Below are 14,359 nucleotides of genomic sequence, written 5' to 3'. Positions count from 1 at the left end.
GTCCCATTACAATGACATGACTCGATTCATTGTCTTCAGTGTCATCTGTGTCTGGTACTTCGTCTGCACCTGGCTCAACTTCGCCGGTTCTGGCCGAAAAAGTCACTGCAACCTTGTTCACAATCTTGTATGTGTCGTCCACATCATCATCCCCGACTGCATCAGTCTCATCCTCCCGGCATTGGTCCCCATTATTCGGGTCACTGTGGCAGTCGCCATGGTTCTCATGAGCCTCAGCCACCTTGACCAAGAACACACCGGCCAAGAGCGTCCCTAGGCAAAGCAAAAGCAGTCTTCTTGATACAGCCATTATAGTGACGAAACGGGATCTTTCGAGCTTTTTTCGCAAGAGATTGCGCGTGGAAAATTCAAATTTAGGGTTTGTGTGGAGTTTGATAGCGTGAAGTGTGATTGAAAGGAGTTGTGGGGATTTTAAAGTGAGTGTTGTTTGTTGATCATGAGTCAATATTAGGAAAAAAGGAATGTAAATAATAGGAGTCCTTTTTAAGTAGGTTTGTATTAAAGCTTTTGTTTCCTTGTGGAACGTAGATTGTACATGTATATATTTCAGAATAAGTAATACAAGAAATATTCCGGTAAAAGTTCTATTTGGTATCAGAGCAAAAAACCCTAGTTTTCTTTTCCGCTGTGCTTGGTTGACCTAATTTCTGCAAATCTTCTGCAGAAAAAACAGTGTTGCCGTGTGGGTGTGGTACTGCTGTGTATTGCTGTGCTGCTGTGTATTGTTGCCGTGTGTGTGCAGTCTGCTTCTGTCTATTGTTGTGCCTTGCTGCTGCCGTGCCTTACTGCTGTGCAGTCTGCTTCTGTCTATTGCTGTGCCTTGCTGCTGCCGTGCCTTGCTGCTGTGCAGTCTGCTGCTGTACTTGTCTACTGCTTGTCTGTTCTACGGTATTGGTGTGTTCTCTGCACAGTTTTGTCTGTGTGGTGTGGTTGCGTGTACGTATATCGTGTTGTTTTTTTTTGGGTTGATTTGGTGATTTGGTGAGCAAAACCGAATGGACTCAGGAGGCAGTGGCGTGATGCGGTTAGAGGGCAGTAACTCAACCAATAATCAAGTCGTGAATCCTATCGTTATTCAGAGTGATGCGTCTGCTGTACCCAATACCGTGAAGTTAAATGGATCAAATTATCCTCTTTGGCCCAAGGTTTTGGAGATGCACATCGCTGGACGTGGTAGGAAGGGCTTTGTGACTGGGAGTATCAAGGAGCCGGCTGAGGCTAGTGCTGAGTATGAGACGTGGGAGACAGGGAATGCAATAGTAAAAGGGTGGTTGATCAACTCCATGGAACCTACTATTATGGGTTTTTTCATTCACCTACGTACTGCTAAAGAAGTGTGGGAAGAGGTAGCTCGGACCTACTATGATGGGTCAGATATTTCTCAGATTTATGAATTAAAGGTTAAATCGTTCAGACTCCGTCAAGAGGGTCGGCCAGTTGGTGTGTATTATACTGATCTCAAGTCCGTTTGGCAGGAGTTAGATCAACGGAGATCAATCCGGATGGTATGTGCTGTGGATCTCAAGACGCTTCGAGAAGAAGTTCAGATTGATCGTGTGTACGCTTTTTTGGCGGGATTGGATGATGTGTTTGATAAAGTGCGTAGTGATATTTTACGTACTCAACCTTTACCTTCTGTTGAGGAGGTGTTTTTTGTTGTTCGACGTGAAGCTCAACGACATGCTACCATGATGGGTGGAAGTAACAATCAAGGAGGGTTGCCGTCCATGGCAATGATCTCTCGGCCGGCTGGTATAAATCGTTCTAGTAATTCTTCTAATCAATCTTTAAATTCTCGTCCCTTCAACCGAGAAAATAAAGATGATTTGAAGTGTAATTTCTGTGGACAAACTCGTCATACTAAGGATACATGCTTTACTAAGCATGGAGTGCCTGATTGGTTCCCAGAGTTAAAGAAAAAATTGCGTGCCAAGGAGTGTGGAGCAGCCGGGTCCAGTGGAGGCCGTGCCTCCCTTGCTACGGCTACACCCACTGTTCAGGAAGCCGTGCCTAGCCCCGGTGACTCTGGTCAGAATTTGTTAACTCGTACTCAGGGTGCCTCGTCGTCCGACACAGGTACCATGGGACATGTTCTCTTAGCCTCCGAGAAACAGCACCATACAGGTTGGATTCTAGACTCTGGGGCAACGGATCATATGACATATGATAAAAATATGTTTCAATACATGACTACATCTCACAGGAAAAATATATCCACTGCCAATGGTACTTTGGCACCCGTGTGTGGTGTCGGCACTGTGCATCTCACCCCGTCACTTCCCTTACATCATTGCTTGCTTGTTCCGTCTTTATCCCATCACCTATTATCCATACCACAGGTTACTGAACAATTGGATTGTGTTGTTCTAATGTATCCGTCTTTTTGTCTACTCCAGGATATTCAGACCAAGGAGATAATTGGGCGTGGCACTAAGAGAGAGGGGTTGTACTACGTGGACGACGTCGTCTCTGGAAGAGCAAATGCAGTTCGCGCGTCCCGGTCTAGTAATTTACAAGCAGTGTGGTTATTGCATCGTCGGTTAGGCCATGCATCTTTTGGGTATTTAAGGCATATGTTACCTAGTTTATTTAGTGGAATAAATGAATCAGACTTACATTGTGAAGTATGTATTCTTGCTAAAAGCCATCGTGCTTCTTTTCCGCCTAGTATGAATAAAAGAGCTTTACCGTTTGAACTTGTGCACTCTGATGTTTGGAGACCATCTCCGGTTGTTACTTCTTCTGGGATTAAGTGGTTTGTTACGTTTGTTGATGATTGCACTCGTATGACGTGGCTATATGTGTTACAAAATAAGAGTGATGTTGGTATGGTATTTCGGAATTTTTCTCAAATGCTTCGGACCCAATACTTCTCTGTGATTAAAGTTCTTCGTTCTGATAATGGTGGTGAATATATTAATCGTGAGTTGTCAGAGTTTCTTGGTGATCAAGGCATTCTCCATGAAACAACTTGCCCCTATACTCCACAGCAAAACGGGGTGGCTGAACGGAAAAATCGCCATATCTTAGAAACGGCACGTGCACTACTTCTGGTAGCTTCTGTTCCTAAGGTTTTTTGGCCTGAAGCTGTTACTTATGCCGTCTACGTGATTAATCGTATGCCCTCTCGGGTGGTTCATTTTCAAACTCCGTTTCAAGTCCTCACTCAACATGTTCCTGTGGTGTCTTCTCATACTCTCCAACCCCGGGTCTTTGGGTGTGTGGCGTACGTGCATATTCAGAAAATTCATCGCACTAAGTTGGATCCGTGTGCACTTCGCTGTGTGTTTGTTGGTTTCTCCTCTCACCAAAAAGGCTATAAATGTTATCACCCTGCGACTCGTCATATGTATGTTACCATGGATGTGACCTTCTCTGAATCAGAGTATTTTTATGCTCCCGTATCTTCATCTTCAGATCCCCAGGGGGAGAGCTCTAGTGATGATCTGAAATGGTTGGACTTGGAAGGAATCCCTGTGGTTGATGCCGTGCATAATGGGGCAGTGATTATACATGCCGAGAATGATAAATCTGCAATTGTTGCCGAGAGCAGCATGCAGTCAGGACCGGTTCTAGATGAGAGTGATCCTGAGAGTGATAAATCTCCAACAGTCACCGAGAGCAGCATGCAATCAGGACAGGTTGTTGACGAGACTACTAATGTACCCCCCTCTCTCTCTAGCTCCACAGTGCTGCCCAATGAATCTTCTCTGGATATACCTGAGGTAAGTATTGTGGATGATTATGTAACTAATACAAGTAATGATGTAAATACATATAAGCTGCCACCGAGACAAAATCGGGGTGTGCCTCCTAACAGGTTTTCTCCGGAAGGCAAAGTGAAGTATCCAATAGCCAACTATGTCTCATGCAATGGTCTTGCACCAGAGCGCAAGACTTTGGTGGACAATATGGAGGCTACTCGAGTACCAACCCGTGTGGAGGAGGCTCTAAAGGATCAAAAATGGGCAAACGCAATGGATGAAGAAATGTTGGCGCTACAGAAGAATAATACCTGGGAGGTGACGTGTTTACCAGAGGGAAAAAAAACAGTTGGCTGTCGTTGGGTGTTCACTGTCAAATACAAAGCCAATGGATCAATCGACAGGTACAAAGCAAGGTTGGTAGCTAAAGGATACACCCAAACATATGGTGTAGATTATCAAGAAACGTTCTCTCCGGTTGCCAAGATGAATACGGTACGAGTTCTGATATCTTTAGCTGCTAATATGAACTGGCCATTAAAACAGTTTGATGTGAAAAATGCCTTTCTTCATGGGAACTTGGAGGAAGAAGTATATATGGATTTTCCTCCTGGGTACAGTGCTGGTAGAAGTACCGAAGTATGTCGGTTGCGTAAGTCTCTTTATGGGCTTAAGCAATCGCCTCGTGCATGGTTTGATAGGTTTACTCAAGTTATGAAAAAGATTGGGTATTACCAAAGTCATTCTGATCATACATTGTTTGTCAAACGGAGACAGGAAAAAGTGACGGCCTTAATCATCTATGTAGATGACATGATTATTACTGGGGATGATTGTGATGAGATTTCAAGGCTGCAGAGAAATCTTGCGGCTGAGTTTGAAATGAAGAACCTAGGGGATTTGAAGTATTTTCTTGGAGTCGAAGTTGCTCGATCGTCGAAAGGTATTTTCTTGTCACAACGTAAGTATGTTTTGGATTTGTTAAAAGAAACTGGTATGCTGGGATGTAAGCCAGTTGATACTCCTATTGTTGAAAAACATCATCTATGTTTGGATCCGAATCAGAAATCGGTTGATAAGGGGAGATATCAGAGACTTGTAGGGAGACTAATTTATTTGGCTCATACACGACCAGATATTGCCTATGCAGTAAGTGTAGTAAGTCAATTTATGCATTCACCGAGTGAAGATCATATGACTGCTGTTATGCGTATCTTAGCTTATTTAAAGTCTGCACTTGGAAAAGGAGTTCTCTATCGGAAGCATGGACATTTAAGGATTGAGGGGTTCACGGATGCTGATTGGGCAAGAAGTGTAGTTGACAGACGGTCTACTTCGGGATATTTTACTTTTGTAGGAGGCAATTTAGTCACATGGAGAAGTAAAAAACAGAAGGTAGTATCAAGATCCTCAGCTGAAGCCGAGTTTCGAGGGATGGCTCACGGCATTTGTGAGCTTCTCTGGCTTCGAAAACTTCTTGAGGGGCTTGGGTTCAAGCCAAAGGAGACCATGAGACTATACTGTGATAATAAGTCAGCGAGAGATATAGCTGATAATCCGGTACAGCATGATAGAACAAAACATGTGGAAGTTGATCGACATTTTATTAAAGAGAAACTTGAAAGGAAGATTGTATCGATCTCGTTTGTGAGTTCAGATGAGCAACTTGCAGATGTTCTAACTCATGCAGTATGTAGTCGAGAGTTTGATGACTCACTTGTCAAGTTGGGCATGTGTGATATCTATGCACCAACTTGAGGGGGAGTGATGATCATGAGTCAATATTAGGAAAAAAGGAATGTAAATAATAGGAGTCCTTTTTAAGTAGGTTTGTATTAAAGCTTTTGTTTCCTTGTGGAACGTAGATTGTACATGTATATATTTCAGAATAAGTAATACAAGAAATATTCCGGTAAAAGTTCTATTTTGTTTACTATAATAAGAAGTGGGTTTTGTTTGTGGCCTTGAGGAGTTTGTAAACGTGCTAAGTAAATGTGCCGAATGAAGATGCCGCTATTTATAAACAGAATTTATGCTACAATATATTTTTCATTAGCCTTAATTGAAACATGAGGTTCAAGCATAATCCAAAGTTAATCCATGAGAACGAATATGCTTTACTGTAATTGTTACAAGATTGAATCGGAGTGTGCTTAACTTGAAATCAGCACGCCAAGTTTACTATGCAGCAAGTGGAATTGAGGTGTTATTCATTCTTCTTCTGCAGCAACTTCTTGGTTTTTGATAGACAAGTCATGCCTGGAAAATATGAAAATTGGTGATGGTCAATTCATTGTAATTACTTGCCACTCAAAATAAGACAGATACGAGAGCAGTTAATTGTGCTAGAACGATTTTGGAATGCTAATAATAATTTTCCAATACAAGGGTACATGACAACATACTGAATTTTACGGGAAAGTTGATACATGGCGGTTACAGACATAGCGAAATTGACACTCACAAGATTCCAGTTCTTCTGCAATACCAAAATGGACAACCATGAGAAGGTGAAAATCTATCTCAAACTTATACAGTAAATTATTTGCTGTAATTAATTAATAATTTGAGGTTTAGAATCACTGACTGGTATAATTACTGTGCTGTATCTTGCCCATATTAGTCCACTGCATGCAAGGACTGGAGATCATCGAATGTGGACGCCAAAAGTTTCTATCAGTAATCAATTAATGAAATAATCATCAACAAGTAAGTAAACTTTTCAGCAAAACTGACAAGACGGAGATACATCCCTTTCTTCTTATATCTCTAAACACTCTCATTACGTGACAATGGTTAAGTTATGTGATGAGATATATAAAAAAAACAGAAAATATATCTCCGACTGTATGTTAGAATCCGGGAAGACGGAGGCCATCAAACAAATTAGGGAGTCATAGCCAACCTGATTGTTGAGGATAGGATAGTTTCTCTGGTGGTGTTGCTGAGTCAAGAATATTTGCAATGGTTAGACCCCATTTAAATGTTGGGGCCCAGAAATGAACTGTAAAATTAGAACAATAGAAAACCTTTTAATATATGAGAAAATGGTATATCACGTACCAAGTTATAGTGTTAATTGAGTTTTTAATTTTTTATGAAACAAAATAACTTCATCATCAGATAAACTTCAACTTTACATCGAAGTTAGGTACTAGACAAAAATTAAAAACATACCAAGTTAAATAAGACAACACATCCGCAAGCTCAAAAAAAAGCAAAACTAGAGCGGGCAAACGCCACATAAACAACTAAACAGCCTACGTCACCATCAAATCATTGAGTTTCATCTTCAAAATTATCAGTAAAAGGTTTAATGATGTCATAAAATTCTGAAGGCAGATATTTGCTCAATTTTCAGTAGAATTTTAGTTTTCATCAAAGAAATCAGTAATCTCGATTATATGTTGTTTAATCTCAATAACGTTGATGCTAATCAAGAACAACCTGTCGGATTAAGATTAACTCTACCAACAATTCTATTGAGAAGTTGAGAACAATATAAGTAAATAACCAACAGAAAATTAACATGTATAAACTTGTGGAGTAAGTAAACAAACTCGTTTTGGGGCCAGCTGGGTGGTTCCAAAATGCTTGCAGCTTGGAATTTGCCATGAAATGATTCTCGGATCCCTTCGGGAGATCTGATTGAATATACAGCATAACTGAGGAAGAAGAAGATAAAAGCTTATATATAAAATCATTATCATAGTGGTCCTTCCAATAATTTGGGGTTGAATTCAAAGAAAGTGACTGTATAAATAAATATATAAGCAAAGCATCTTGTGCAATAAAAATAAATCTAAGCAAAGGTATTCGACAAAAAAGATATTTTAAAGGATAATGCTAGAAAAATAATATGTTTAAATCATATTTTGTAAATCATATGATATGATTGTTGATTACTGGATTATTACTTAAATGTTGATTAACGTTTTTTCTTATAGGTGACACTTCATACATTTATATATGTGATCTAAAAAGTTAGTATACCGTATTGTTTTATTTTAAAGTAAGAGAATAAAATAAAACGCAGCCTCAATACTATTCGCCACAACTTTTAAACATTTGCATATCCATCTGTGAACAATGCATAAGGACCCTTTCAACTACTTTACGTGACCATCCTTTTTATTTCAAAAATGTAGCTATTAGTCTTCATTTTTGGTTTATACATTGTTCTTTTTTCATGATTCAGTTAGTGCCATGCGGTTCTACAAGTCTGCAGTATAGAGGAGGTGAGATTTAAGCTTGACTTTGAGTGTGGGTAAACGCTTTCTACCACTAAAGTTACAAGATCCGAGTATTTCAGCCTCTTCCGAAGGCATATAAATGCCCGGGGAAAAGTTCTACAAGTACCACATTTGTTGACCGTCATCCATTAGAGTATCACTTTCTTTTGTCAACACAAATTGAAATATTGCAGATTAAAATTTTGAAAACTAGAAGCAAATGAGCATGCATTATTAGTTGGAGATATGATATGTAACACAAAAATGGGTTATTTAACAGCAAGAACATATGATCACTTTGATCATCTGTAACATCGAGAAACATGTCAACTTGTCTAGATATGCACCAAAAATCTTCATCTTCCAAGGAACAAAATCAAGGATAATCCAGAAGAGCCTGACTCCGACCATTGCGGCAGGCTCACATCCCCTTCGATATGAATTTACCATCTGTCTGTAGTAGTTTTCCGGATGCTTGAAGCTTCACCCAGGCATGCCATCTCTTAAAGTAACTCCATAGCCAATAATCCTCATGGCATCTACTTCTACTTCAACAAAAATTGCAGAGATGAGGAGAGTGCCAAGGGAAAAAACAGTCATTGCCTTGGACACATTCATTTTTGCAATTGCATAGGGTGAGTTTTCTGGAATTTTTATAGGGAGAGAACTGCGCATGTGCAAAAATATGGTGGAAGGAATTGATTGATCTTAATTTTATTCTAATTACCTGTAATTAATCTGATTAATTGATTAGGCTTGTAATTACTTTGATTTCTGCACTAAGAGAGAACTTTTTCGTACGGATTGATAAGTGAAATCAATCACTAATATGTGAATTAACTTACACACTGAGAGAGTAAAAAAGGTTATCGTTAGTTATTTGTACCATATTTACTGACAATATTAGTGACCGTGTCTCTGTTTGAGATGAGACCCACATATACAAATGAGTCTCATCTCTATTACACAAGTGACGGGTGAGATTAAATGGGAAATGTAATTCAAATAGCGTGACTCGATATAACGAGAAATAACTTGCACCTCTAGACCAAGTATACATACGTGATCACAAGAATTGGAGCTACTTCATCGTGAGTTGAAGAATGACTTAACCAACAAGCGACCAAGAAAGAAATTTTTAATGACAATGGACTCATCTCAAATTTGTTCATAGCTAAAATTAATTAAAACCAGCTCTTGAACAAGAAAGGAAAACGCACTACTAAAACAAGAAATATACGAAAGAAATGAAACAAATGCGAAAAAGATAACCCTGCATAGCACTGCTGTAACCCTAGCTAGCTAGCTAGCTAGATTATATCAGTGTCCCATTACAATGACATGACTCGATTCATTGTCTTCAGTGTCATCTGCGTCTGGTGCTTCGTCTGCACCTGGCTCAACTTCGCCGGTTCTGGCCGAAAAAGTCACTGCAACCTTGTTCACAATCTTGTATGTGTCATCCACATCATCATCCCCGACTGCATCGGTCTCATCCTCCCGGCATTGGTCCCCATTATTCGGGTCACTGTGGCAGTCGCCATGGTTCTCATGAGCCTCAGCCACCTTGACCAAGAACACACCGGCCAAGAGCGTCCCTAGGCAAAGCAAAAGCAGTCTTCTTGATACAGCCATTATAGTGACAAAACGGGATCTTTCGAGCTTTTTCGCAAGAGATTGCGCGTGGAAAATTCGGATTTAGGGTTTGTGTGGAGTTTGATAGCGTGAAGTGTGATTGAAAGGAGTTGTGGGGATTTTAAAGTGAGTGTTGTTTACTATAATAAGAAGTGAGTTTTTTTTGTGGCCTTGAGGAGTTTGTAAGGAGTTGAGCTAGTCTTATGGCTTTGATGTGGAAGAATGCCCTATATGTCAGCCTTGTTTTTTGAATCAGTGTTACCATTGTCTTAGATTTTGTGTGTTCTTAGGTGTGATTTGGTCCAAATTCGTTATCTTAACAAATCAAACCGAACTCCAAATTAATCGGGTTGATGATAATTCGATTCGACTTAAAATTGCGTACATGTCTGAGGACTTCTAAGTTTTTGTATGAACTAGAAATATACCTGTTTATTTACTTGTACAAGTTCAAGCAAGCAAAGTAATTAGAGCTTATGTTTACGACATTTTTCGAACATAGGTCAATATTATCCATGTCCGATCTGTTTAGAAACAACGATTGTCAAAAGAAAAACCAATCAACATAGGGTTACTTCTTAAATTTGCAATTTTGGTGTTACATTTTCAGTTTTAATACACGTTCAATTGAGTGAAGAACTAAAGCGAAACTCTCCGCCTTCATTTCGAATCAAGTTAAAGGATTCATCGGTGAGATACAAACATTTGGATAACATTCTGTGCATAAATAATGACATCCCACAGATAACAATTATGGCTTTGCTTGGTGCAGTATTGCAGTTGCTGCTATCATACTTGGTGTGTTATGGGGAAACCTCCCCCCTTGATGCTGCTCTAACAACTCATCTGAATTTCTGGCCGGAGCGCAAAGAAGTCTGATAACCTTACCAGCGGCAACAATCTGCTTTTCTCGGAGGCCATCGTCATGTATCAAATCCCTGCGGTGGATCAGATATACTTGATTTATGTGCGAACTAGGGAAATATCAGGCTTTGTACTTATAACATCCAGTATTTCAGTAAGTACGCTAAAAATTGAAGAGATCATGCTTAAATGAAACTTACAAGATCAATGAGGCTAGGTTTGTCGGAGTGCACGCTTGAAAGAGAGCTTCAGGTATAATAGGTGAATCCATGAGAATATTTGGGAGAGAGATGTAAGGTATCTTGGCTTTATAACGAATAATCCACTCAGTTAGGAAATGAGCTCGATAAGCGACTACACATGGTAACCGTGCAAGCTGCATCTCCAAGGCAACCGTTCCAGAAGCACATAATGCAACAATACTTGCCTGCAAGTTTAAGGAACAAGTTTGAGCAAGAACAGATATATTCAAATATGCTCAGATATGAACATTCGAAAACTTGGTTTCAGATATGCTCGGATTCATGCTCTGGTAGATGGTGATGTTAAGTGCATCACAGCTATCAAACGAGGAGACAAATTTCACTGTGTAGGAGGTAAAAGGATACACAAGCAAATACAATTTATAGCATCCACAGTACTCTTTTAGGTTTTTTTCACTCACACTGAATGCATCATATTTTTGGTGCAGGGATCCTCCTGGAATCAATATAGTGGGCACAGGCCACTTGTTAGTGATTCCAGCAACATAGTTCTTCACATGCTGATTTGGAGCGACATGGATGACTGTTACTAACTCAGGAAGTGACACTTTTAATAATCCCATAGCGTTTGCGAAGATACAAAGCATTCTGGTGACCTCTTGTAATCTGCTTCCAGGAAGCAAGGAAATGACTTTGGCTCCTTTGCAAAATAAAAATCACAGAATATTAATGAACGTTCCAATTTTGATAGAGAAAGAAACGTGCACACACACAAAAAGGAGCTCCTTGGCAATGATATGGAGCTTGGAATAAATTTATTTAAAAAAGGAGAAGAAAGGGGAAGAAATAATCAATTGATGGAGCAAGAAGATTTCAGAAACGGTTTCATTGTGGAACCTCGATTCTTAGGCCACTAACAGAATTATTCTTAGGTACTGCCAAGGATAATCAAATAAATATTACAAATGAAGATTAAATTTCACCTGCTGGTATTGCATGTCTCCTTCGGAAATCTTCACAGTTTCCTTCTATCTTCCATTCATGGGGTGAAGTGTCCTTCTAGAAACAAAATTGTGTATTAGTACTTGACACTTAAAAACAAAAGTCGATTTTAAAAGCATCAAATGGTTCTGAACTATGTTTGTATTGTTTTCTACTGTTTAAAAGAACGAACGCGAAGCTAAAGATCCAAGAAATCTTAAGTATGATCTGTAATGAAAACTATCAAGTACATCTATTCCAAAAGGGAGAAGAAAAAAATCATACTGATTTCAGCTCCAAAACATCCTCCAAAATGGGGTGGCCCACAAAGGTTGCAGCCAGTCCATTTGATCTGCAAACTTCTTCTTCATTTGGAAGTATACACAAGACATGATCCACAAATCCAGCCAGGCCTCGGAGTCTTGCTTCACCCCCTTTCCAAGCCCAGAATGATGGTGCTACATAGTGGAAGTGTACTGGAGCATTGAATCGTTGCTGATTGTATCTAGCTGCAAAAAGCATGTTCCCATTTTCCAACACCATATGTATCACTAAAGTCTGATTATAACACCAAGAAGGTGGTGCATATTACCCCGTAACTGTTTTAAGAGGCGGAAAGAGAAACCCTTTGAATCCACTGTCACAACAACATGAGGTTGAAACAGAAGAACAGCCTCTACTGTCTCCAGCAGCTTCACCTGGCACAATACAATAACCAAATAAGATGCCAGAATGTAAAAACATTTTTTCCCTTGTACTAAAAGATGAAACACTATTTGTCGTCGAATTTGTTCAGTAAAGTCTTATGTAGCTCATACTCACTCTGATCCTATTCAATTGAGGCAATAACTCCAATAATCCCATCACTGCAATATCCTCCATCGGAAACAGCGACTTTAATCCTTGCTTGGACATCATCAACCTAAACACATTATAGACACAAAACAAACACCTCCTGTTTATCCAATATCATTCAAACAACAAAACTTCAAAAACCACAGTTTTGTCCAAAGCGTCTAAAATGTTATCCATGTGAAGATTGTATTCTCTTAAGAAAAGCAAGACAACCCAATTACTTAAATGCACAGACAGAGGCTGCCAACATAAACCTATGTAAAAGTACTTCTGCAAAGAATTACAGTTTCCAATAAAACCGCAGGGAAAGTAATAGATTACCCTCCAACACCGGAAAAGCGGACAGGAACAGGACAGAGATTCTTCAGAGACGCCATGAGACGAGAGCCAATGGTGTCCCCAGAAACCTCTCCAGAGACTACGAAAACCCTCAGCTCCCCATCTCTAACAGCCATGTCTATCACACTTCTGCTTGAACCTGATGCATTTCTTCTGATTAGCCTTGAAAACCCCACAAAATTCTCACCATTCACATTCCATAATTTTCTGAACCACATTCCTGAAGATCTCCTGAGCATTCTGGTTTATGTACACAAGAAAATAAGTATTTTAAAAATCTTGGGCAATGAAAAAATTAGAGCTATCTCATAAATTAACATACACAATAAACCCCAAGATCAAAAATGAGTGAAAATGAAACTCATCGAATTTAAAATCCCATGTAAGTGAAAGCAGCCATTTGAACTGAAGAAAATAATTGCTTTTCTACGACATTCAATGGAAAAAAGAAAAGGAAAATGCCCAGTAAAGTGTTGGTTATGGAATTTAAACACACAGCAATTTGAAATATTGAAACAATAAATGAGAAAAACAGTTGGAAAGGAAGAACTTACAGTTGAGCAGCCGAGGCAAAGCAGTAAGAAGAAAGCAAAAGGGTTTCTTCAGAAAACTGCTGCAATTTTTGGGTGTACAGATCTTAGCTAAATTTGTGCAAGGCCCATATATTGATTTCTTTCTTCTAAAAGGCCCATATATACACACCAGAGTGACCCAATAGGCTAAAAAGAGCAAAAAATACTGTTCTAAAAATCCCCGCCTATACGTTAGATGGCTGGCCACCGTCTCGATTGATACTTAGACATTTGAAAATTAAGAAATGACGCTTAGACCTATTGAGGTGCCCACCTAGACCGTCTAGGCACCCGCCTAGGTTGCGACTCATTTAGACAAAAAATAGATAACTTTCATTTTGCATTTTATTTTTTTTCAATAAATTGTAAGAAACTTGTTGAATACTTAAATAAACAAACATTATATGCTTATTCCCTATGTTTTCATGATGTTCCAATACTTCATAATATATATATATATATATATATCTTTATATTTTGTGGTTTATGATGTAATTATATATATTTTAAGTATAAAGATATACTTATTTACACGAAATATAATAGATTTATTTAAATTTACCTAGTCCGCCTAGGTGCCCGCCTAGCATCTTGGACAACCTTGCAAAAAAGAAATTGAAGAGTCTCAGCAAAAGTTCCAACTAGTCAAAAAATTCATATCATCTTTGTCTGGTGCGCTGGTTGACTTGGTGGACTTGGCAACTTCCAACTAGTCAAAAAATTCATACTGGTATAATCTACAATAATTCTGGTTAAGCTCCGCTCATAGCAACAAAAACAGGAGAGGAAAAGTCAAGTTTGGCATCAGCTTGCAGAAAATCGGACTCTTTGAAGAGATGGATATCATTAGCAACAATAACCTCATTTCTCAGTCTGTTGTTCTGCTTCTGTTATGTTTTACCTTCAATGGAACTTCCATGGCATCTGATTCCATCTATGCAGGCCGCTCTCTT

General features: G+C 39.2%; 3 protein-coding genes across 6 annotated transcripts in view; 1 reads left to right on the top strand and 2 right to left on the bottom strand.

Annotated features, from left to right (window-relative positions):
- Positions 1 to 5,754: 5,754 nt before the first annotated feature.
- Positions 5,755 to 7,465, bottom strand: LOC137740149 (mitochondrial pyruvate carrier 4-like). Of its 3 annotated transcripts, none has more exons than XM_088700352.1 (5): positions 7,265 to 7,465; positions 6,631 to 6,729; positions 6,313 to 6,365; positions 6,131 to 6,204; positions 5,755 to 5,984 (listed from the first exon to the last, which is right to left on the bottom strand). In XM_088700352.1, the coding sequence occupies exons 1-5, from the start codon at positions 7,386 to 7,388 to the stop codon at positions 5,936 to 5,938; spliced, it is 399 nt and encodes a 132-aa protein (XP_088556478.1). In that variant the 5' UTR covers positions 7,389 to 7,465; the 3' UTR covers positions 5,755 to 5,935. The 3 variants fall into 3 exon arrangements, with proteins under 3 accessions (XP_088556478.1, XP_068336065.2, XP_088556477.1); XM_068479964.2 differs by having other exon boundaries at positions 7,286 to 7,456; XM_088700351.1 differs by lacking the exon at positions 5,755 to 5,984 and having other exon boundaries at positions 6,002 to 6,204; positions 7,286 to 7,390.
- Positions 7,466 to 10,133: 2,668 nt separating this feature from the next.
- LPXB (lipid-A-disaccharide synthase B) lies at positions 10,134 to 13,526 on the bottom strand. 2 transcript variants are annotated; one of them, XM_068480703.2, is made up of 9 exons: positions 13,389 to 13,526; positions 12,817 to 13,074; positions 12,463 to 12,562; positions 12,233 to 12,338; positions 11,926 to 12,149; positions 11,643 to 11,718; positions 11,121 to 11,359; positions 10,657 to 10,883; positions 10,134 to 10,530 (listed from the first exon to the last, which is right to left on the bottom strand). In XM_068480703.2, the coding sequence occupies exons 2-9, from the start codon at positions 13,071 to 13,073 to the stop codon at positions 10,344 to 10,346; spliced, it is 1,416 nt and encodes a 471-aa protein (XP_068336804.2). In that variant the 5' UTR covers position 13,074; positions 13,389 to 13,526; the 3' UTR covers positions 10,134 to 10,343. The 2 variants fall into 2 exon arrangements, with proteins under 2 accessions (XP_068336804.2, XP_068336805.2); XM_068480704.2 differs by lacking the exon at positions 13,389 to 13,526 and having other exon boundaries at positions 11,643 to 11,715; positions 12,817 to 13,367.
- A 601-nt stretch (positions 13,527 to 14,127) lies between these two features.
- The window catches only part of LOC137740898 (G-type lectin S-receptor-like serine/threonine-protein kinase At2g19130), an 11,625-nt gene continuing 11,393 nt past the window's right edge, over positions 14,128 to 14,359 (top strand). Inside the window, exon 1 of the mRNA XM_088700420.1 lies at positions 14,128 to 14,359. This exon is cut by the window's right edge and continues 642 nt beyond it. Within this exon, the coding sequence (XP_088556546.1) occupies positions 14,243 to 14,359 (117 nt within the window). The 5' untranslated portion in view covers positions 14,128 to 14,242.

The sequence above is a fragment of the Pyrus communis genome, chromosome 9 (assembly GCF_041283825.1).
Source record: "Pyrus communis isolate YQ-2024b chromosome 9, ASM4128382v1, whole genome shotgun sequence".
Lineage (NCBI taxonomy): Eukaryota > Viridiplantae > Streptophyta > Magnoliopsida > Rosales > Rosaceae > Pyrus > Pyrus communis.
The sequence above is the reverse complement of the archived record's forward strand: the minus strand, read 5'-3'. Positions and strand labels throughout refer to the sequence as shown.